The sequence below is a fragment of the Erythrolamprus reginae genome, chromosome 2 (assembly GCF_031021105.1).
Source record: "Erythrolamprus reginae isolate rEryReg1 chromosome 2, rEryReg1.hap1, whole genome shotgun sequence".
Classification (NCBI taxonomy): domain Eukaryota; kingdom Metazoa; phylum Chordata; class Lepidosauria; order Squamata; family Dipsadidae; genus Erythrolamprus; species Erythrolamprus reginae.
In genome coordinates, this window is record NC_091951.1 from 201,945,617 (window position 1) to 201,967,494 (window position 21,878).

At 44.4% G+C, this 21,878-nt stretch overlaps 1 protein-coding gene across 1 annotated transcript in view; it reads left to right on the forward strand.

Annotated features, from left to right (window-relative positions):
• The window catches only part of ITIH6 (inter-alpha-trypsin inhibitor heavy chain family member 6), a 29,690-nt gene extending 7,897 nt beyond the window's left edge, over positions 1 to 21,793 (forward strand). Inside the window, exons 3-15 of the mRNA XM_070736810.1 lie at positions 525 to 679; positions 2,688 to 2,798; positions 3,300 to 3,547; positions 5,197 to 5,366; positions 8,018 to 8,134; positions 11,331 to 11,502; positions 12,876 to 14,621; positions 15,383 to 15,409; positions 16,858 to 16,887; positions 19,490 to 19,540; positions 19,632 to 19,745; positions 20,764 to 21,144; positions 21,546 to 21,793. Of these exons, the coding sequence (XP_070592911.1) occupies positions 525 to 679; positions 2,688 to 2,798; positions 3,300 to 3,547; positions 5,197 to 5,366; positions 8,018 to 8,134; positions 11,331 to 11,502; positions 12,876 to 14,621; positions 15,383 to 15,409; positions 16,858 to 16,887; positions 19,490 to 19,540; positions 19,632 to 19,745; positions 20,764 to 21,144; positions 21,546 to 21,781 (3,558 nt within the window). The 3' untranslated portion in view covers positions 21,782 to 21,793. The remainder of the gene's footprint in view (positions 1 to 524; positions 680 to 2,687; positions 2,799 to 3,299; positions 3,548 to 5,196; positions 5,367 to 8,017; positions 8,135 to 11,330; positions 11,503 to 12,875; positions 14,622 to 15,382; positions 15,410 to 16,857; positions 16,888 to 19,489; positions 19,541 to 19,631; positions 19,746 to 20,763; positions 21,145 to 21,545) is intronic.
• The last annotated feature ends 85 nt before the right edge of the window (positions 21,794 to 21,878 follow it).

Sequence of the window (21,878 nt, forward strand, 5' to 3'; positions counted from 1 at the left end):
TTTTAAGTATGATTGCTGAATGATTGGTTTGATAGGTTTTCCTTTTTTAATTGAATTTAATGATTGTTTTTTTAATGCAGTATTAATTGGATTCATACTATTGTTCTGTTTTTGTATATGCTGTGAGCTGCCCCGAGTCCTCAGAGAAGGGCAGCATACAAATCCAATTAAATAAATAAATAAAAGGCTGCATAGATGCTTGGGACCATTTTATTTATTTATTTTATTTATTCATTCGATTTTTATGCCGCCCTTTTTATGCCGCCCTTCTCCTTAGACTCAGGGCAGCTTACAACATGTTAGCAATAGCACTTTTTAGCAGAGCCAGCCTATTGCCCCCACGATCCGTGTCCTCATTTTACCCACCTCGGAAGGATGGAAGGCTAAGTCAACCTTGAGCCGGTGGTGAGATTTGAACCGCTGACCTACAGATCTACAGACAGCTTCAGTGGCCTGTAGTACAGCACTCTACCTGCTGCGCCACCCCAGCTCTTTCTGACTATCTTTGTGGTTTCGCTCCTCAGTTCATAATTTCCAGCTTCTTGGTGCGCTCGACGATTGTGTCCCGCTATGCCTCGACTCGAGTCTGGATTTCCATGAGCAACCCACATCCTGAGGCCAAAGAAGCCATCTTTGACCTGGATCTTCCCCATTCTGCCTTCATCTCCAACTTCACCATGTGAGTCTAGGCCAGGGAAAGACATCCCTATATTCTTTGAACAGAGATGCTGTCTTCCTCATTCTGTGAAATAACAAAAGCACCAGCCCAGTAGGAAAGCATCTGCTTTGAAAACAGAAAAAGCCAGGCTTTACATCTAACTGTTCTGTGTTAGCAAAAACTTCAGAAAAGAAGGATTTAGGGGTAGTGATTTCTGACAGTCTCAAAATGGGAGAACAGTGCAGTCAGGCATTAGGGAAAGCAAGTAGAATGCTTGACTGCATAGCTAAAGGTATAACAAGCAGGAAGAGGGAGATTGTGATCCCGCTGTATAGAGCGCTGGTGAGACCACATCTGGAACACTGGGTTCAGTTCCGGAGACCTCACCTACAAAAAGAAATTAATAAAATTGAACCGGTCCAAAGACGGGCTACAAAAATGGTGGAAGGTCTTAAGCATAAAACTTATCAGGAAAGACATAATGAACTCAATCTGTATAGTCTGGAGGACAGAAGGGAAATGGGGAACATGATCGAAACATTGAAATATGTTAAAGGGTTAAATATGTTCAGGAGGAAAGTATTTTTTAATAAGAAAGTGAACACAAGAACAAGGGGGCACAATCTGAGGTTAGTTGGGGGAAAGATCAAAAGCAACGTGAGAAAATATTATTTTACTGAAAGAGTAGTAGATGCTTGGAACAAACTTCCAGCAGACGTGGTTGGTAAATCCACAGTAACTGAATTTAAATATGCCTGGGATAAACATATATCCATCCTAATATAAAATACAGGAAGTAGTATAAGGGCAGACAAGATGGACCATGAAGTCTTTTTCTGCCGTCAATCTTCTATGTTTCTATGTAACTATTCAAAGTAAATTATCTGGTAACAAACAATAGAGAAGACTCTTTGTTTGAATTCCTTGACAACTTTTACCATTCAGGAGAAGGAAATGCCATGTTAGATGAACAAGTAGTAAACCATCTTCATACGTTAAATAGACTCAGCCAAGGCCTATTCATTGGGCATTTTATGTTCTGTACAGAACATAATCTGCAGACAAAATAATCTCTATTGCAAACAGCAATAACAATGGCTCTTAGGTTTATATACTACTTCACAGCCCTCTTTAAGTGGTTTATAGAATCAGCATATTGCCCCCAACAATCTGGGTCCAAATAATACATATATTGAATTCCTGCTCTTCCAGTCAATCGTGCCTGCACTGTCTCTGAGTCCTCTGGATCCATTGCTAATTGCGCAGGACGCGAACAGACCACAACATATGGCAAGCAAGATTAATTTCTAATCACAATGGATGGATTTGTTCCAGTGAAGGGGAGAAGGGAAGGGTGGAAGAGGGGCTGCTGGGATTGGGCTACAAAATGCAGATGACTACGAGGTGCTAAATACCATTTTATGATCTCAAAATCCATATCCTTCATGCTAACATATGGGAAACAGTGTTATTTTTATTGCAAACTGAAACAAAATTTCTCAAAGTTGGGGTGCTATTTGGGGAGAGGAAGGGTGACTAGCATACCAGCAGTAAATCTGCCCTAAGTATTGCAGATTCTAGTCCATGTGACTATTTTGTACATACACCCACCTCTGTCTCATCATTATAAAAACATGTGCTCCGGCAATGCATTTGGGCTTTGCGGTTGAATCTTGAAGATATCCAGGAACATTTGCCGTGAAACTCATTTTCTCTGCTTCCAAAATAACCCTTCCTGCCTTTGTTTCCTCTCCCAAGCTGAAAATGGCATTACCTCTCTGCTCTTTAAAGCCCTGTGGACCAGGGCTGGTCTCTTAAGCTAAAAATGGATGCCAGAGGGGGGCATTTTTTAAAGAAACTAGAGCAAGCAGAGACAGAAGGCAACAGCAATGTGGGCATCCTGGCTGTAGTCATAATTAAAAAAGCAATAACTTTTTCAGACCATTCTTTGTGATGTTCTCTGTGCTGAGGGCCATAGTGGAGAGGAGATTTGACGGCAGATTTTTCTTGTTCTGTTCCAATGCACTAGAACCATGAATGAGAAGGTCTATGTGGCTGAAGTGAAGGAAAAGCACCAAGCTAAGAAGATGTATGAGGAAGCCCGCCGGCAGGGAAGGACAGCAGCTCATGTTGGCACCAAGTAAGAGCTTCCCGAAGAATTCAGCCTCTTCTTGTCTCAGACCTTCCTCCAAAGATAGCCACAAAAATGGGGTGGAGGGAAAATCCTATGAACAGGAAGATTGGCAGCTTTGTCACAGGCAGAAGGATGGTGTGGAATGAGTTGTGTTAGATTGGCCGGGGGTGCCATGAGGTGCCTTTGTTCTGTGGATCTTCTTCAAACACCTTCATCGCAAGTGTTAGATTCACACATAAAGGAAGAGGCGATTCACAGCAACAGTTCGGCACTTTACTTTTCTCCTAGCTGTAGCTAATATGGAATGCTGGCAGGCTACAGGGAAGCCGCTTTTAAGGGCTTGTTTGCAGCCAGCCAGCCACTGACAGTGGTTTAAAACTCCCGCCACCTGATTAGCCAATCAGCGGCCATCATGCAAATATTCCTACGTAAGTCCATACATAACAAGTTGCTCTGGCAAACTGGTAAACAGCATCACACTGAACAACATATATCTCTATTTCCTAGGGATCGAGAAATAGAAAAATTCAGAGTGTCCACCAGCGTGGAAGCAGGAGGAAAGGTGGCCTTTGAGTTGACCTATGAGGAATTGCTCCAGCGACATTTGGGGAAGTATCAGCATGCTATCAGCATCCGTCCCCAGCAGTTGGTGAGGAACCTCACCGTAGAATTGAGTATCTCTGAGAGAACTGGCATCGATCATGTCCGGGTCTTGCCCCTTCGCACAAGTCGACTGATGACCAATACCCTTCAAGGTACTGTATGAGTTCATCCTTCTCCTCAGATAAATGGAATCTGTGGTTGTGGTCCAGAATAACAAAGAATTATGCTTGCATTTCAACTCCGAAGAGCAGCAAAGTTTCACCACAGGTGGTCCTTGAAAAGCTAAGCAGCTTTGGATCTGGACCATCAGGAAAATCCCAGGCTTATTGGTTAAACTAAGAAAAGTTAAAAAAATTATCCTGAAGAAGGGAAAGAGTGGCCAGCTATTGTGTATTATTGCAAAGAAAGTTATGTGGGGCGGTTGTCCATATAGTCATCTCTCTTAGCTTAATGTTGCACTTTCAATGACTTTGCTGTGGCTCAGTGTAGTTAGGCGGGAGTTCCTCGTCTCCGGCGCTCCCGGAGACTGGCATGGTGTGTGTGCGTCTGGCGGGCAGGGGCTTGTGCATCCACGTGAGATTCGGCTTCCTTTGCATGCACAGAAGGCAATCTCACATGAGGATGCTCGCGTGCACAAGATTTTGCCAATTATCAGCGATTTCTTTGCTTCCGCATTTGTCGAAAATTGGTCAAATCTTGCACGCGTGTGGGTCCCTGTGCAAGATCTGACTTCCTGCGCATGTGCAGAAGCCAAATCTCACGCAGGTGTGTTCATGCACCCGCCAGTCACACATAGCTGCGCATGCATCTTGAGTCCTTGGAGAGGGGCGTCATACAAATCTAATAAATTATTATTAATATTATTATTATTTTTACTATCACTCTATTGAGTGGCCCGTATTGGCTGCAACCCATTACAGAGTGTAGTCCCTCCTCTTACGGATACCTACAGATAAAGATTTGACTACCTACCAGCTTGCAAGCCTTCCTGACCCCATTCATGATGATTGCAGCATTGACTTTAGTTGCAACATTTGAACCTCCTCTGTGTGGCTTAAGCTTTTATATCCCCATCTCCTCATTTGGAAGGTTCTCAGGAAGTGGGCAGGCATCGTTGGGAGCCTACGTTCTGCTCAAGTGTCATGAGAAGGGGATGGTGGTGTAATTCTGGCTGCTGTCCCATCCATTCCAAGACTTAGGGAATCATCCACAGATGCTCCTGCCTTGCTTGGCTTCTCTATTGATTCAGTGAGCAGCTGTAGAAGGTCTGAAGTCAGGGGTGTGCAGCAGGCAGGACGGGGTGGAACGCAGTTCCACCGGCGGAAATGAAGCTGTGTGCCCACCTCCAGCTGACTATCGCCCCTCCCATCCTCCTCCTTCTCCTTGGAAAGTGGCAGGGAGACCAGCACCGGGAGGAATTGCAGGGGGCCGTTTTCCTCCCCCCTCTTTTCTCAAATTGTCACCCCAGAGAGCGACACTGGTGAGGTTGTAAGTCGAGGATTTAACAGTTCACTTGAATTATGATGATTGTTCAAGCCACTCCCACCTGGTCACATGGCTGGCAAGCTACTCCTACCCAGTCACATTACCATCAAGCTACACCCACAAGATAAGCCACACCCCACAGTGTGGCTGTAAAAATTTTGGCTGCCCATTACTGTCCGAAGTGATTTGAGTGAAAAGCCTTGAAGTGAAATAGAAACCAAGGCAGGCCAAGTCACCTCAATGGACTCCCGCATGATCTAAGGCAAGCCTTGCCCCCCCCCCCCCCATTGATAAATCTGCGGTTCTGTCTTCTCAGGGGAAGCCGATATGCCGCCATCAACTCGAGTCGAGAAAGGGCGGCACTGCGCTTGGATCGTCTTCAGCCCAACCCTCCAAGAACAGGAAGCCTTCTCCAGCTCAGGGATCGTGGGTGATTTCGTGGTGCAGTATGATGTGGCCATGCCAGATGTTGCGGGAGACATCCAGGTTAGGGGAGAGGCTCCACGAGAATATAATCCATGGAAAATTATATAATTATATAATAAACAGAATAAAGGGAGCAGGGTTGTTTTAAAAAGTGGAAGCAAGGTAGGATGACATAAAGTAGGGATGGCGAACCTTTTAGACACCGAGTGCCCAAACTGAAAAGTGTGTGTGTGCTTACAAATGTGTGCATGCACAGACATGCGTGCACACATACGTATGCATGCACAGCAGAGACTTGAAGACCAGTTGGCCGACGGGAGACAGGGCATCCGAACACTGGTGGCGCAACAAGAGGTAAGATCTTTATCTTTCGTGAGCTTCTGTTTCGTCATTTGCAGGGAAACAGAAACTCACAAAAGAAATGCCATGGAGAGCTGACCTGCCAGCAGAGAGGGATCTGTGCGCCATCTCTGGTACACGTGCCATAGATTGTCCGTCACAGACATAGAGCAATCCGAGAAGTTGTGGGAACATTTATTTTATTCATTCATTCATTCATTTACTTGTTGTGAGCCGCTCCAAGTCCTCAGAGAGGGGCTGCATACAAATCTAATAAATTACTGTATTTATTTTATTTTATTTTATTTTATTTTATTTTATTTTATTTTATTTTATTTTATTTTATTTTTATATTACTTATATTACTATTTATATTACTATTTATATTACTATTTATATTACTATTTATATTACTATTTATATTACTATTTATATTACTATTTATATTTATATTACTATTTATATTTATATTACTATTTATATTTATATTTATATTTATATTTATATTTATATTTATATTTATATTTATATTTATATTTATATTTATATTTATATTTATATTTATATTTATATTTATATTTATATTTATATTTATATTTATATTTATATTGATTGATTGGACTTATATGCCGCCCCCTCTCCGTGGACTTGGGACAGCTTACAACATTTTGATTAAAAAGATACAATATATAAAACATTTCTAAGCTAATTAATAGAATAGTTAATTTAAAAATTATCTTAAAAACTAAACATTTACAATCAAACAGTCACATGCATACTATCACATCGAATACATTTGTTGGGCAAAGGCTGGGGGTCTAGTGACGCCAAGTCTGACGTCATAAGCCCCACTGGAGCAAATTCTGTGTCCATTTAGGCCCGTGATGGTGAACTTATGGCACATGTGCCACAGGTGGCACACAGAGCCATATCTGCTGGTTTGTGAGCCATTGCCCTAGCTCAGCTCCAGTGTGCATGTGCGCACCAGCTGGTTTATTTTTGACTCACACAGAGGTTCTGGGAGGGCGTCTTTGCCCTTCCCAGGTTCCAGGGAAGCCTCTGGAGCCTGGGGAGGGCAAAAAATGGGCCTTACGGGAAGTCAGGAAATGGGGGAGTGAGGCGGGTCACAGGAGCATGCACAGAAGGCAGGGCAGCACACAGGGGGCGCCTGCGCATGCACAGAATGTTGGTGTGCGTGGGGGGCATTGAATTACATGCATGTGTGTGATCGCATGTGCACACGCATGTCTGATAGCGTGTGTGATAGCATGTGCACATTTTCCTGAGGGGAAAAAAGTTTCGCCATCACTGATTTAGGCCAATGTTCAAGAATCAGATAGCCCTGTAAGCTCAGAGGTAGGCAGAATAAAGTTCTTTTCCAATGAAAGGAGAAAACTGCAATCTGTAGAAATTAGGCAAATTCACCATCTCTGCATAAATCTGGATGGAGAACCTGAGATCTGCAGGTAGACTCTGAAACTCTTCTCTGCCCCTGGTACTCACCAACATCAAATAACTGAACTCCGGCAACAAAAATCACTGAATATTGGTGCTCTGATTTATTTTTGGCACAATTGAAGGAGAGGCAGAGGAAGGATCAAACGAGTTAGCTGTGAGGATTAGAAACCTGATTTTCATTCCCCCCACCTTAAAAGATTACATTCTTGAAACACTCGAATGGATGCCAGAGTCTGTAGTTATATATGTAAAAGTGCGTATCTGCAGTTGTGGACATTCACAGTGTAATATTGTGATTAATGCCGAACTGCATATAAGGAAATCTATAATTTAGTTATTGCATATAGAGAATTGAGAACAATGTTGAAGACTCACTGGAGAGAACTGGAGCCGTGTATATATGAGAAAGGCCGGTCAAATAAATGAATAACAACTGAACAGAGAGACATATAAGAGAAATTGATGTTTTACTTTATACCCAAATGTGGATTGACAAAAATTATGCCCCTTAAAACAGTTTTTCCAGTTATGGCGTCTCCAATTCCTGTAATCTCCAATACATGAGGAGGACCAGGGGTGAAATCCAGCAGGTTTTGACAGGTTCTGGAGAACTTGTAGAGAGAATTTTCAGTGAGCCAGCAAATACCACCTCCGGCTGGCTCCAGAGAGGGTTGGGAATAGAGATTTTGCAGTATCCTTACCCTGCCACGCCCCCCATGCCCACCAAGCCACACCCATAGAACCGGTAATTTTAAAAATTGGATTTCACCACTGAGGAGGACCCAATTTTGCCTAATTTAGTGGTTGAAGATGTTCCTTTGTTTCAGCAAATCCTGCCTGTCCTGTCCATTGCCAACCCATCAACAAGGACGTTTCCCCCATCATTTCTACACTTTGGTTTCTTTCTCTCGCAGATCTACAATGGCTACTTTGCTCACTACTTTGCCCCGAGGGGGATGCCCCTTTTGCAGAAGGACGTGGTCTTTGTTATTGACATCAGTGGCTCCATGTATGGCACCAAACTGAAACAGGTGAGCAGCCTCCAGTTGCAGAAGGGAAGGCCCAGAGGCTGGGAAATGAAGGGTGGGGAGAAAATAGAGAGAGGATTGAGAAAGAGGGAGTAGATACAAGGGGTCCTCTAGTTACAATTGGTTTTTCAGTGACCAATCAGGTTGCAATGGCGACATCCATGGTGTGGGGAAATTGTAACTTGACATGTAAGAGCAATGAAGGGTGAAGAAAATGAATCAATAATATAAAGAAAATTAAATATATTGCATGTTTGAAGAACTAGGAGCAGGAGAAAGGATCTGAATGAAGGTGGTCTGATCTTATGAAGAGCATGTAGATAAAAGAGACTGTTCGTAGCTGAGGGTTGAAATGAGAGGTCCTTGGTGCACTCTCAGCTTGATTGTTTTCTAGCAGACATTTCATTACCAAACTAGGTAACATCATCAGTGCTAGTCCTTAATGAAACGTCTGCTAGAAAATAAGCAAGCTCAGAGGGCACCAAGGATCCCTCAATGCAATTGATGGATACAGTTCTGTCCCAGCGCCGAGCCCCCCAAAATAAAATGGACACCACCGAATGAGCTACTAAAAGTTTTATTATTTACAAAAGTCCTATGCAGTTTGAGTCTTTTCAAAAAGAAGGTAGCAAAGGATTTACCGCACTGATTATAAAGTATTATCAGCTGGCCAGAGTCCCAAGAAGAAGTAAACACAACAGTAATTACCAAGTTGAAGTGAGATTCAATAGCATAGAGTTACAGAAGTTGGCTGGAAGCCCAGAGCTTTTTACTGCAGCCAAGAATGTGATTCTTTGACACACAAGGCGAAGACATAAGCTGCAACAAGATTCCTGAAACAAACTGTGTTGTTCTCTGTGTTGAAGCATCACGTGACTCCCCCTTAAATAGCCTGAGGGTGTGGTCCAATAGCCAACAGTGCTACTCACGAGAAAGTCTACTCCTGAGTAGCCACTCATGTCTCCTATAGGCCCTTTGAATCCTAGCATGAAGTAGAGGTTCCTCCTCTTCTCCCAAGTCACTCATCACAGGAGGTGCAGAGGGCCCTGGTTGCTCTTCGGCCTCTGACACCATGTGCTGTTCACTGTCAGTCTCGGGTGCCAGGAACACATGATACAGGTGTTCCTGGCAGGTACCATGCCTTCTGTGTCTTTGAGTCCCCTGGCTCCATTACTAATTGCACAGGACACGAACGGGCCACAACAGATACATTTATAATATAGTGTATTTAAGCTCCAATAAACAGAATAGAATAGAATAGAATAGAATTCTTTATTGGCCAAGTGTGATTGGACACACAAGGAATTTGTCTTGGTGCATATGCTCTCAGTGTACATAAAATAAAATATACATTTGTCAAGAATCCTGTAGTACAACACTTAATGATTGTCATGGGGGTCAAATAAGCAATGAAGAAGCAATATTAATAAAAATCTTAGGATACAAGCAACAAGTTACAGTCATACAGTCAACATGGGAGGAAATGGGTGATAGGAATGATGAGAAAAACTAGTAGTAATATTAGGACAGACTTAGTAAATAGGTTGACAATGTTGAGGGAATTATTTGTTTAGTAGAGTGATGGCGTTCGGAAAAAAACTGTTCTTGTTTCTAGTTGTCTTGGTGTGTAGTGCTCTGTAGCGACGTTTTGAGGGTAGGAGTTGAAACAGTTTGTGTCCAGGATGTGAGGGGTCAGTAAATATTTTCCCCGCCCTCTTTTTGACTCGTGCAGTATACAGGTCCTCATGGAAGGCAGGTTGGCAGCAATTGTTTTTTCTGCAGTTCTGATTGTCCTCTGAAGTTTGTGTCGGTCCCGTTGGGTTGCAGCACCAAACCAGACAGTGATAGAGGTGCAGATGACAGACTCAATGATTCCTCTGTAGAACTGTATCAGCAGCTCCTTGGGCAGTTTGAGCTTCCTGAGCTGGCGCAGAAAAAACATTCTTTGTTGTGCTTTTTTGATGATGTTTTTTATGTTAGGCAGCCATTTTAAATGATGAAAATGGAAGCATGATTGATTAAGCAACATGCTGAATGAGTGCAATCCAGGTGTCATAGAAGTGCGTGAAATTATGAAGAGGGATTCTTGGTGGAAACATGAAATGAAATAGGTCATTGAAGAGAAAGTACAGACTAAATTAGCAGAATACTATTTTCATTTCATTTCATTTTTTTCCTAATGACAAAGACCATCCCAATCAGATGAAGTAAGTTTCAGGTAACAAATCTGATGTTTTAAAATACTGTATTTTAAATATTTGTTAATTGGAAAAGTGCTACCAGACTCCTTCTGATTTCTGATAAATGCAATCTGAATCCAAGGGTGCTCATATCGTTTTATGCAAAATATAATTTCTTATTTAGAATCTACCCAGCATATTTGTCCACCAGTCACTATCTAGAACGCAGGACTCAGGTTTGACAACGATTATACTCAGGAAGCTTAGATTAACTATGTTATTTTACATTTATTGAAATATCATTTCATTCATTCATTCATTCATTCATTTATTTATATATTTATTTATTTATTAGATTTGTATGCCGCCCCTCTCTGTAGACTCGGGGCGGCTCACAACATACAATAAAACAATTCACAACAAATCTAATAATTTTTTTTTTTTTAAAAACCCCATTATTAAACATACACACAGACATACCATACATAAATTGTATAGGCCCGGGGGAGGGGGGAATGCCTCAATTCTCCCATGCCTGATGGCAGAGGTGAGTTTTAAGGAGGTAAGGAGGATGGGGGCATTTCTAATCTCCGGGGGGAGCTGGTTCCAGAGAGTTGGGGCCGCCACAGAGAAGGCTCTTCCCCTGGGACCCGCCAGACGACATTGTTTAGTCGACGGGACCTGGAGAAGGCCAACTCTGTGGGACCTAATCGGTCGCTGGGATTCATGCGGCAGAAGGCGGTCCCGGAGATATTCTGGTCCGATGCCATGAAGGGCTTTATAGGTCATAACCAACACTTTGAATTGTGACCGGAAATTGATTGGCAACCAATGCAGACTGCGGAGTGTTGGTGTGACATGGGCATACCTATTTGTAAACACCTAAATTAAAAATGTGTGGAGAATGCACATTTCAATTTGCTCAATATTGGGCATCGATTGATTTGATTCAAAGGACAGATTTCTGCTAATAAGATCATCCAACTCCACCTCTAATTTTTTTAAATTTTGTTTTACAGATCAAGAAAGCTATGCATGTCATACTAAGTGATCTTCATCAAGACGATAATTTCAGCATTGTTACATTTTCTGACACGGTGAATGTGTGGAAGCCAGGTCAATCCATCCAAGCCACTTCTCCAAATATTGGGAGGGCCAAAGATTATGTCAGCAAAATGGAAGCAGACGGATGTAAGTGTTGGCTTGGAGAACTGTGAAAGACAGGGCAGGAGAGAGACATAGAAGGCATCCTCAAAATAATCGCAAGAAGAGCCATTCGTTCATCTGGAAAAATTATCAAAATGTTACCACCTCGAGTCCATCATTAAAGGTTGATGCTAAAAATCCTTTTCTAAAATTGAAATTTTCTCCATGAAGGTCAGACCATGGAACTTCTGTTTGTAGCTATCTGGAACAATCCGTGCATTCAGTTTAAGGATGTTGGGGGGCACAGATAGACCTGTGTGTGTCTAGATCACTGATGGCAAACCTCTTTTTGGTTCACGTGCCAAAAGTGGGAGTGTGGGTGTGCTAGCTTGTGTGCATGTGTCCACACCCCTCCCCCCCAAGCATGTGCACTCCCCCTGCACTGTCCCATGCGCACAATCCTGCCGCCCTTGCACATGCGCACAGACTCACTGAAGCCTGGGGCATGAAAAAAGGCCAAACAAGCAAACAAGAAGTTTGGAAAAATAGGCTTTTGATTTGCCCATTGTGCTGTTTTTTGCACTCCGGGGATTCCAGGAAGCTTCTCTAAACCTTTCGGAGTGCAAAAAACAGCACAATGGACAAACCGGAAGTGCGTTTTCTGAACTTCTGATTTGCCCATTGTGCTGTTTTTTGCATTCCGGGGCTTTCAGGAAGCTTCTCTGAAGCATCCAGAGGGCAAAACAGCCTTTCCTAAGGCCAAAAATCACCTGGCCAGTGCACACATGCACACTGGAGCTGACATGTCTTGCGTGCCTTCTGATATGGCTCTGCGTGCCATCTGTGGCATGTGTGCCATAGGTTTGCTGTCACGAGTCTAGATATTTATTTATTATTTATTTGACTTCTATACCGCCCAATCCTGAAGGAGTCAGGGCGGTTTACAACGATATAAATCACAAACAACAATAAAAAGAAGTCAAAAATACAATCTAAGTTCTAAAACCCTAATTAAAACTCATCATAGAACAACTCAACAACACACGTACTTGCCATTCATACAGATTCATACACGTGGTCAAGCTAGTTGTTGATTTAGGAGCCCCAAGGCCTGCCGGCATAGCCAGGTCTTCATGGCCTTACGGAAAAGCAGTATGGACACTGGGGGGGGGGGGAGAATGATTCCATAGAGCCGGGGCAGCAACAGAGAAGGCCCTCTCCTGTGGTCCCGCCAACCTGCATTGCTTAGCTGATATTGCTAACATTGCTCTAGGTATATCAACCTGATCAATAAGAGACTGCCTGACGGTTGCAATTCAAAAGTGTTTGAAGAAACTGAGGAAGTGCCCATCGTGATAGGGCCAAAACCTTTCTTTGGCGGTGTCTTTGTTTCTGAGTCTCTCATTTCCTACTCTTAGGGACCGACATCAATGCAGCCTTGCTTGCAGCTGCCTCCATCTTCAACCAGAGTTCTTCAGGGGATGGAAAGGTGGAGAAGAAGCCAAGGATCCCACTGATCATCTTCCTGACCGATGGGGAACCCACTTCAGGAGTGACAGCCGGCAGCCGCATTCTGACCAATGCCCAGCAGGCTCTTAAGGGCACCGTCTCACTCTTTGGCCTGGCCTTTGGAGATGACGCTGATTATGGGCTGCTGAGGCGACTCTCATTAGAGAACCGTGGCGTGGCCCGGCGTATCTATGAGGACGCCGACGCTACTTTGCAGCTCAAGGGTTTCTATGATGAAATTGCCAGCCCTCTGCTGTACGATGTGGAGCTGTCCTATCTCGATGGGGTTGCAGAAGACCTCACGCGGAACCTCTTCCCCAACTATTTCCAGGGTTCTGAGTTGGTTGTGGTCGGGCGAGTGAAGCCGGGAGCATCAAAACTGCAGGTGCGCACCACAGGGCAAGGTCAGGAGGGCCCGCTGAACCTGGAAAACGACATTTCAACCAATACCACTGATGCCGCTCCCTTTGGCTGCCTGGGTGAGACCAGCAAGATCGGCCATTTTGTCCAAAGGCTCTGGGCCTACTTCACCATTCAGGATCTGCTACAAGCCCGGTTCCGAGCCAATGACACCACTGCCCGGCGTCTCCTGACAGAAAAAGCTACCAATTTGTCCATCAAATACAATTTTGTCACCCCTGTCACCTCCTTGGTGGTGGTGAGGCCAGAAGAAGCCAGAGATAGAAGCCAGCCTGTGAAAACCACCCTTCCTCCAGGGGTGACGAGATCACTAAAAGCCTCCCCTCAAACATTGGCTGTATCTGTTTTGCCAAGACTTTCTAAGGCCACTAAATCTGTTCTTGGAGTTAGTGATGCTGCCCCTGCGATAACAAAAGCTTCCAAGGAAATGACCGGTGTGAGAACTGTTCCAGTGACAGCACCTAGGCTCACCTCTTCACCAGCTACCACCATGTCCACCATCATCACTCCACCCGTCTATCCCACCATAGTACCTACTGCCACCGGCCACCCCAAATCAGCCAAAGTCCCAACGATTCTGGGGAGGACGACCATCTCTTGGATTCCCTTAGCGAGCATTAGATCTACTAAACCCCCAAGAGCTACCACCATTCTTAAGTCAACCAGGTCACCTGTAACTCTCCCCAAGGCCAGTCCCAACAGAGTAGTGAGACTTAAACCCACTGCACAGCCACATTCTGCGCTGGAGACCAGAGGAACAGCCACGACAAAGGCTGTGGCAAAGGTCCCCAAGGCACCAACTGCTTTCTCTCCTTCTGCCAGCCCAAAGATTCTAGAGAGCAACTCCAGTCATTGGGAACAGCCCAAGATGGCCCCATGGCCAGTCACCAAGTACCCCCCATATACCAAGTGGCAAGCGAGTACTGCCAGGACGGAGACAGGGAAACTTCCCAGGAGCAAGACAGACAGCAAGGGCGGGGTAACCTCAAAGTTGCACACAGTTAGGCCCCAGGAAAAGAGCACAGTCTCTTGGGCCACACCCCTCCCGACTCAGGCAGCAGAGTTAAAGGGAGCCAGTCCGGTTCCTGGCACCTCCACACCTTCCTCTGACATCAGCCTCCTCCTGCTGCCCAGGGAGTCTGAATTACACTCAACCACCATCCAAAACACAGAATATGAGGAGTCCTTGAATCCACCAGCCTTATACAGCTTTTTGATACCCAAAGGACTTGGAGGTAAGTGCAAGGAGCCCGGGGGCAGCGCTGGAGTTTGTTTGGGGTCTTTTCCTCCTAGGCCACGACTCTCTCTTTGCTTACATCTGGGGAGAGTGGTTTGACTGCATGGGTTTTTGTTCCCCTGCTGTTGTTGCTGCTGCTGCTGATCTCCAAGCGACGAGAGAACTGCAACAAAGGTGAATTGTGCCTAGCAGATTAAGAACTCATCCATAAATTGGATGAATCTCCAGTTCTGCTAGTGGAGGATCCTAAATCATGCTCCCTTTTACTCCTGGTGTGGTACTCCAGCCCTGCCTCCTTATTCCCAAGATCAACTTCCCTCTCCCCTCTCTTCCCATTAATATGTGTATTTTATGCCCCCCACCCCACCCCCGGCCATGTACGTAACGCTCTGGAATTGCTCTAGATCAGTGGTTCTCAACCTTTCTAACGCCACGACCCCTTAACACAGTACCTCATGTCGTGGTGACCCCCAACCCTAAGTCTAGCCCCAATTCTCCCAGCAGAGCTTGAAGCTGATTGGCAGGAAGGTCAGAGGGACACCCCCATTGTAAACGCCCAATTGGTCGGATTGTAAAAATATGTTCCAAGGCGCCAGAATTGAAGCTTTAGTTCCTAACACCATGGGAAATTTGTCTTAGGAGACCTCTGTGAAACGGTCGTTTGACCCCTAAAGGGGTCCCAACCACTGCTCTAGATCCTCTTTGATGACTGGATGTTGTGTTGTCCATGTGTTCAATTCTTATTTCTCTCCTTCTCAGAAAACGTGGATTATGGAGACTATCCAGGTAACTCTTCCACCACAAAGACTGACTTTGGGGACATGGCCTAGTGAGCTCATGCTATTTCCTATCTTTAAAGACCTTCCCAGATGTTCATCTTGGAGAGCACATTTATTTATTAAGCCCACATTAAACCACACATATACTGCAATGTATAGAATGTGTTCCAGTTCCGATTTCTGACTTGTTCTATTCCTTTCTCATGCGGTTTTTCATTTCCTTCATGGCCCTGAGTAGTCATAATAGGATCTTATCCCGGTCCCGTCAACTAAAGAATGTCGCTTGGCGGGACCCAGGGGAAGAGCCTTCTCTCTGGTGACCCCGGCCCTCTGGAACCAACTCCCCCGAAAGATTAGAATTGCCCCCACCCTCCTTGCCTTTCGTAAGCTGCTTAAAACCCACCTCTGCCGCCAGGCATGGGGGAATTGAGATACCCTTTTCCCCTAGGCCTTTACAATTCTATGCATGGTATGTATGTATGTATGTTTGGTTTTTTTATATTAATGGGTTTTAATTATTTCTAACATCAGACTACTATTGTACATTGCTTTATTGTTGCTGTTAGCCGCCCCGAGTCTCCAGAGAGGGGCGGCATATAAATAAACAAACAAACAAACAAACACTAACACTATGGTATTAGTTCCGGCCACATTCTTAACCGTGTGATGGCATATTGTGTCTCCTCCCTTAGAATGCTTTCTTCTCCTCTCCCAAAGACTTTATTTTTACAGCCTCTGGGATTCCCTTGAGCCTACTGATCCCAACACGTGTGGAGGTGAAGCCAATTTAGGTACACAAGGAGCAGAGGTGGGTTCTAACTTACCTTGCTGCCGATTTGCTTCCTCCTGCACCACATGGGCGTGCACGCACTTTGTGCACTTGTGCATATGCAGTGCCGATTTTTTTTTTAAATTAAAATTTAAAAAGCCAAAAACAAGATGGCGACCTCATGCACAGCGCTGGGAATTTGGCTTCTGAGCATGCTCAGAAGAAGAAGAAAATTAACTTTCATCTTCCCTACCAAACCTTCCCCTATGTCACTCACAAACATATTAAAAAGAATAGGACCCAGAACAGACCCTTGTGGCACACTGCTTGTAACCTGACTCTGCTCAGAATACTCGCCGTTAACCTTGAACCGGTGATGAGATTTGAACCGCTGACCTACAGTCAGCTTTTAGTGTCCTGCAGTACTGCACTCTACCTGCTGTGCCACCCCAACTCTTGGTGTAGGGATTCCTGCTCTAGCAGGGGTTGGACTAGATGACCTATAAGATCCCTTCCAACTCTAATAATCTAACCTAACCTAATCCAATCCAATCCAACTTAATCCAATCCAATCTAATCTAATCTGCCATGAAGTAGACATGGTGGTGGGCAATGCAGGATTGCTCCTGAGAGAATCTTGTGAGTAGGAAAATACTCTGAAAATGAACCCTCTTTTTTTTCTGCAGATTTTTTTGAAGAATCGGACAGTGAATCAGGTACTTTCCTAGACAATTAGCACTTTTCAAACAGTTCCCAGGAGGGTGAATTGAGGAAGGTTTGCGCTTTTAGAAGCACGAAGTAAGCAAACAGGTGCAAGGCAGGTCTTCCAAAATATTTCCTCTCTCCCATTACCTGGAGTGATGCATTTGTATATTTCTTACCTCATGTGTTCAGCTGGGTATCTGTGCTGGGAAGCCGAGTTTATGCTCTTATCTGAATCACGTGACCAGGAGCAGGGGGCTTAGAATAGAGCAGCCATTCCTCTTATTTAGTGCTACTGATGCGGTGCACGCGCTGCATGAAAATTCTTGCATGTGTGCACACGCTAAGCATGCATTCATGCACATACCCCCAGCATGATTTTGCTTCTGTATATGCACAGGAAGAAAAAATGCGCTGAAATCTCACGGGGGGATGCTCTCGCACTCAAGATTTTGGCAATATTTTGCTTTGGCGCAGACGTGAAAGCAAAGAAATAGCCAAAATCTCTCTGCACGAGCATCCCCTCGCAAGATTTTGCTACTGCACATGCGCAGGAACCAAAAAAGATCAAAAATTCAAGAAAAAAGATGGCGGCGCTCGGACTAGGACTAGTTGCACTCAAATTGCGCAATCTGGCAGCCGCTAACGTCGCAGAGTCGCCTGCCACACCAATAGCAGCCCCACTACTGAGCCACCCTCATTCAAATGCATTGCTCACCTTCAAATGCACTGGAGAAAAACTTTTAGATTTTTTGGTGGGGGTGGGTCAGTCCTCAGCCAGATTCAGCTCAGTTTTGAAGTTGATAACTATTTTGCCAGCTTCTTCCTCCTGAGCCAATTTTGATCCCATTCTGTCCAGTTCTCAAAAAGCTTTCTTGTTGATGGGCCAGTCTTGAAATCCCTTTACATCATTTCTTTCCAACCTGCTAAGCTAGGGGGGGTGGATTAAAAGTCATATCCTATATCTAAGTCAATGCATTTTAGTGCATAATTGGTGGAAGAAGATATATGATTATCTAATTGACCATCTGAGAGCGATGAGACACGAAATCCATAATCCAAAGGCAGATTGAATAAGAAAGGCCAAGAGCCATAAATTTAAACCCACTAGTCTCTGTGGAATTATTGTGTGATACGCAGAGCTAAAATCTACACAAAGCATCCTCACATAGCCCCCACCACTGCGCTGTTCCAAATGAATCAGAGCAGTGTGAAGTGACAGCTATTAGCATCCTCTGTAGATCTATTTCTTCTGTATGTAAACTGGTGTTTAGCAAATACATGTAGAAGACCAGAAATGATGTACCAGCAGATAAATTTCTCAAAGCACTTCATGATGATAGGAGTGAGTACCACTGGTCTGTAACTGAGATTATTGATAAATCATTAATTATGATTAATTGTAATCATTGGCATGTGTGTCTCTCACTGGCTTGTGTTAAAACTCATTAGATAACTTTTCAAAAGATAAAGCATATTGGAAATAGAAGAGATTGAAACTGAGACTGAATTGAGATTGATTGGCAGGTAATGGAATGGGACTTGGTGTACACATACAGTGGTACCTCTACGTAAAAACTTAATTTGTTCCGTGACCAGGTTCTTAAGTAGAAATGTTTGTAAGAAGAAGCAATTTTTTCCATAAGAATCAAGGTAAAGGCAAATAATGCATGCGGTTGGGGGAAAACACAGGGAGGGTGGAGGCCCTGTTTCCTCCCGGGAGATTTCTAGAGAGGCCCCACGGAGACTTCTCCCCACCTTTTCCAGCCCTATTTCCTCCCAGGAGATTCCTTGAGAGGCCCCACAGAGGCTTCTCCCCACCTTTTCCGCCCATTTCTTTCCAGGAGATTCCTAGAGGAGCCCCACGGAGGCTTCTCCCCACCTTTTCCAGCCCTGTTTCTTTCCAGGAGATTCCTAGAGGAGCCCCACGGAGGCTTCTCCCCACCTTTTCCAGCCCTGTTTCCTCCCAGGAGATTCCTAGAGAGGCCCCACGGAGGCTTCTCCCCACCTTTTCCAGCCCTGTTTCCTCCCAGGAGATTCCTAGAGAGGCCCCACGGAGGCTTCTCCCCACCTTTTCCAGCCCTTTTTCTTTCCAGGAGATTCTAGAGGAGCCTCACGGAAGATTCTTCCTGCCTTTTCCAGTTACAGTTTGGGAGGCTTATTTTTATTTTATTTTATTTTATTTTATTTTATTTTATTTTATTTATTTTATTTTATTTTATTTTATTTTTGTTTGTTTGTTTGTTTGTTTGTTTGTTTGTTTGTTTATTTATTTATTTATTTATTTATTTATTTATTTATTTATTTATTTATTTATTTATTTATTTATTTATTTATTTATTTATTTATTTATTTATTTATTTATTTATTTATTTATTTATTTATTTATTTATTTATTTATTTATTTATTAGATTTGTATGCCGCCCCTCTCCGAAGACTCGGGGCGGCTTGGGTTTGTAAGTGGAAAATGGTTCTTTAGAAGAGGCAAAAAAATCTTGAACACCCAGTTCTTATCTAGAAAAGTACATAAGTAGAGGCATTCATAGGTAGAGGTACCACTGTACATTGAAATATTTCTCTAATGCTCAGTGGATTTTATCTTTATATCTTTTCAGACTCCCTGAGAGCATCGTCCAAGTCTGGCCTGTTCACTTTCTCCTCTTGGGGTAACAAGCCATTCCTAGTTATGAAATATTCACAGGGTCCCCATGTTTTAAAGTGCCTTGTTAATGGACACCTTCTGCTTCTTCCTTGCAGTGGATGGAGATCCTCACTTTGTAATAAAGTTGCCACGTGCCCTGGGGAATCTGTGCTTCACTCTGGACGGACGCTCGGGCGATATCCTGCGGCTGGTGAGCGACCCTGCCACAGGTAAGGGCTGGGATTAGAACCTGCCCCAGGCCATCCCAGAGGGCTAAAGGTGAAGACAGGCGGGACCAGTAGTGGGTTGCTACCATTACAGTAGAGGATGGCACACCGGTAGCAAACAGTGAGCTGCGGGCACAGCTTTGGTTCTCTTGCCTGTGTGTGCGTGTGTTCCAGTGTGTTTTTGCTTCTGCAAGATGCACAGGGAGCAAAATCTTATGAGGGGACGTGCATGCATGCAAGATTTCAGCGATTTTTTGCTTCTGCGCATGCAGAAATCTCATGTGCATGTGTGTCCCCTTGTGATATTTTGCTTTCTGCGCACACGCAGAAGCAAAAACACACTGGGGCACACACACCCGCGCACAATAAAACTGAAGCTGCGCACGCAGCACACCAGTAGCGGCGGTAATTGCAATCTGCCCCTGGGTGGGACCATAAACTTGTTTTCGGGAACAATTATTATTATTTATTAGATTTATATGCCGCCCCTCTGCGGAGAAAATGTCTGGTGCTTGTGATCCTATGCAGAAATGCTATTCCCAAATCAAACAACAAAATAGAGTGTAAAATATATCCGAATAACAGAACTAAATAACAGAACAACGGAGTTGGCAGGGATCTTGGAAGGTCTTCTGCTCCAACTGCCTGTTCCAGCAGGCAACTCCATAACATTTTGGATAAATGGTTGTCCAATCTCCTTAAAAATCTCCATTGTTGGCACGCCACACCTTCTGGAGGCAGGTTTTTTCCGCTTATTAATAGTTCTATCAGGAAAACTCTCCATTTAAAAGGACCAAGTGCTTCTGAGCATTGCTCCTCTCTAAAATGAAGCGACTTTAATAACGGCAGTTGGGTTGAAGGCACCTACAGGGGGAAAAGAGGTGGTTTCTGAGACTGGAGAGGCCCAGAAGGGGATGTTCAGCAGAGGGTGGGAAAACAGCAACGGCGGCTCTGTGTCCATTGTGTTGAGGGGCCGAGGGGGGAAAGGAAGAGACTGATGGTTGCCTTTCTTTGCCTTTAGGTTTGTTCGTTAATGGGCACTTAATGGGAGCCCCTTCAAGGCCAGGCCAGGAAGAACGTCCCCGCACCTATTTGGATGTCATCACCATAGTAGTGGAGCACCCACAGGCCAGCTATGTGGTTAATATAACCCAGAAGGGCGTGACGCTCTATGGAGAGGAAGTGCTGGTCTTGCCCTTAACTCAGCGGGCCACAATCAGGAAACCCCCTCTGGCCATTTCCACCTGGCCCGAGGCCAACGTCACTGTCCAGATTGGTTCCACGGTTGAATTTCTTGTTCTGCTCCATCACTATAGTCATCCCACAGTCCTGCAGTTGGATCACCTTGGCTTCTACATTGTGAAGGGCCAAGGCCTATCAGCATCTGCAGGTGGCTTGCTAGGTAAGCTATTTTATGACGAGGGCGGCTTTCATGCGTTCATGATACATCAGCCTATTCATCTATTAACGTACTGCCCTGAGTTTCCTCCTTGACACTTTCCACAGTACTGTAAATGTAAAGTATTCTTAAGAACCACCCAAGTCATTCTAAAGAAAATAAACCCAAAATGCCAGCCGGTCCTACATATTACAGTCCGTGCTTTGTTTGCCTGAGAGAGCTGGCAACTCACTGATGATATTCATAATTACAATAACGTGCTGTTATTACAGTACACTCTGGGTATTGTAATCTTAATAAATCTTGAACTTGTCGGGGTCTTCGGAGGTACGAATAAGAGACAAAACGACTCCTTTGTTCAATGAATGTCGCAGTTTTCCCAATGCCCATTTTCTCTTTCCCAGGCCAGTTCCAGAACAGCAACGTCAGCCTTTCCCCAGATCTCTCTCAAGGGGGCAAAGTTGCCTGGATGCAAAGCGGTGCGAAGGAAGTGCTGCTCACTGAAGTCTCCAAAGTGCTGAAGGATTCCGTCCAGAGAGCTCACGAAGCCAAGTGCTGGCTGGTGAAACGCAGGGATGTGGAAGCGTTGTTGGGAGCCTCCTACCACTCCTACCTTGCCTCCAACCTGTTGGAAATATGAGCGGCCCTCTTCCACTCCGTCTAGAAAAACTGGACCAGCAGGTTACCAGAATATGGGACCATTTTCCTGTTTCTCTACCATTTTGGTTGCCCATGAT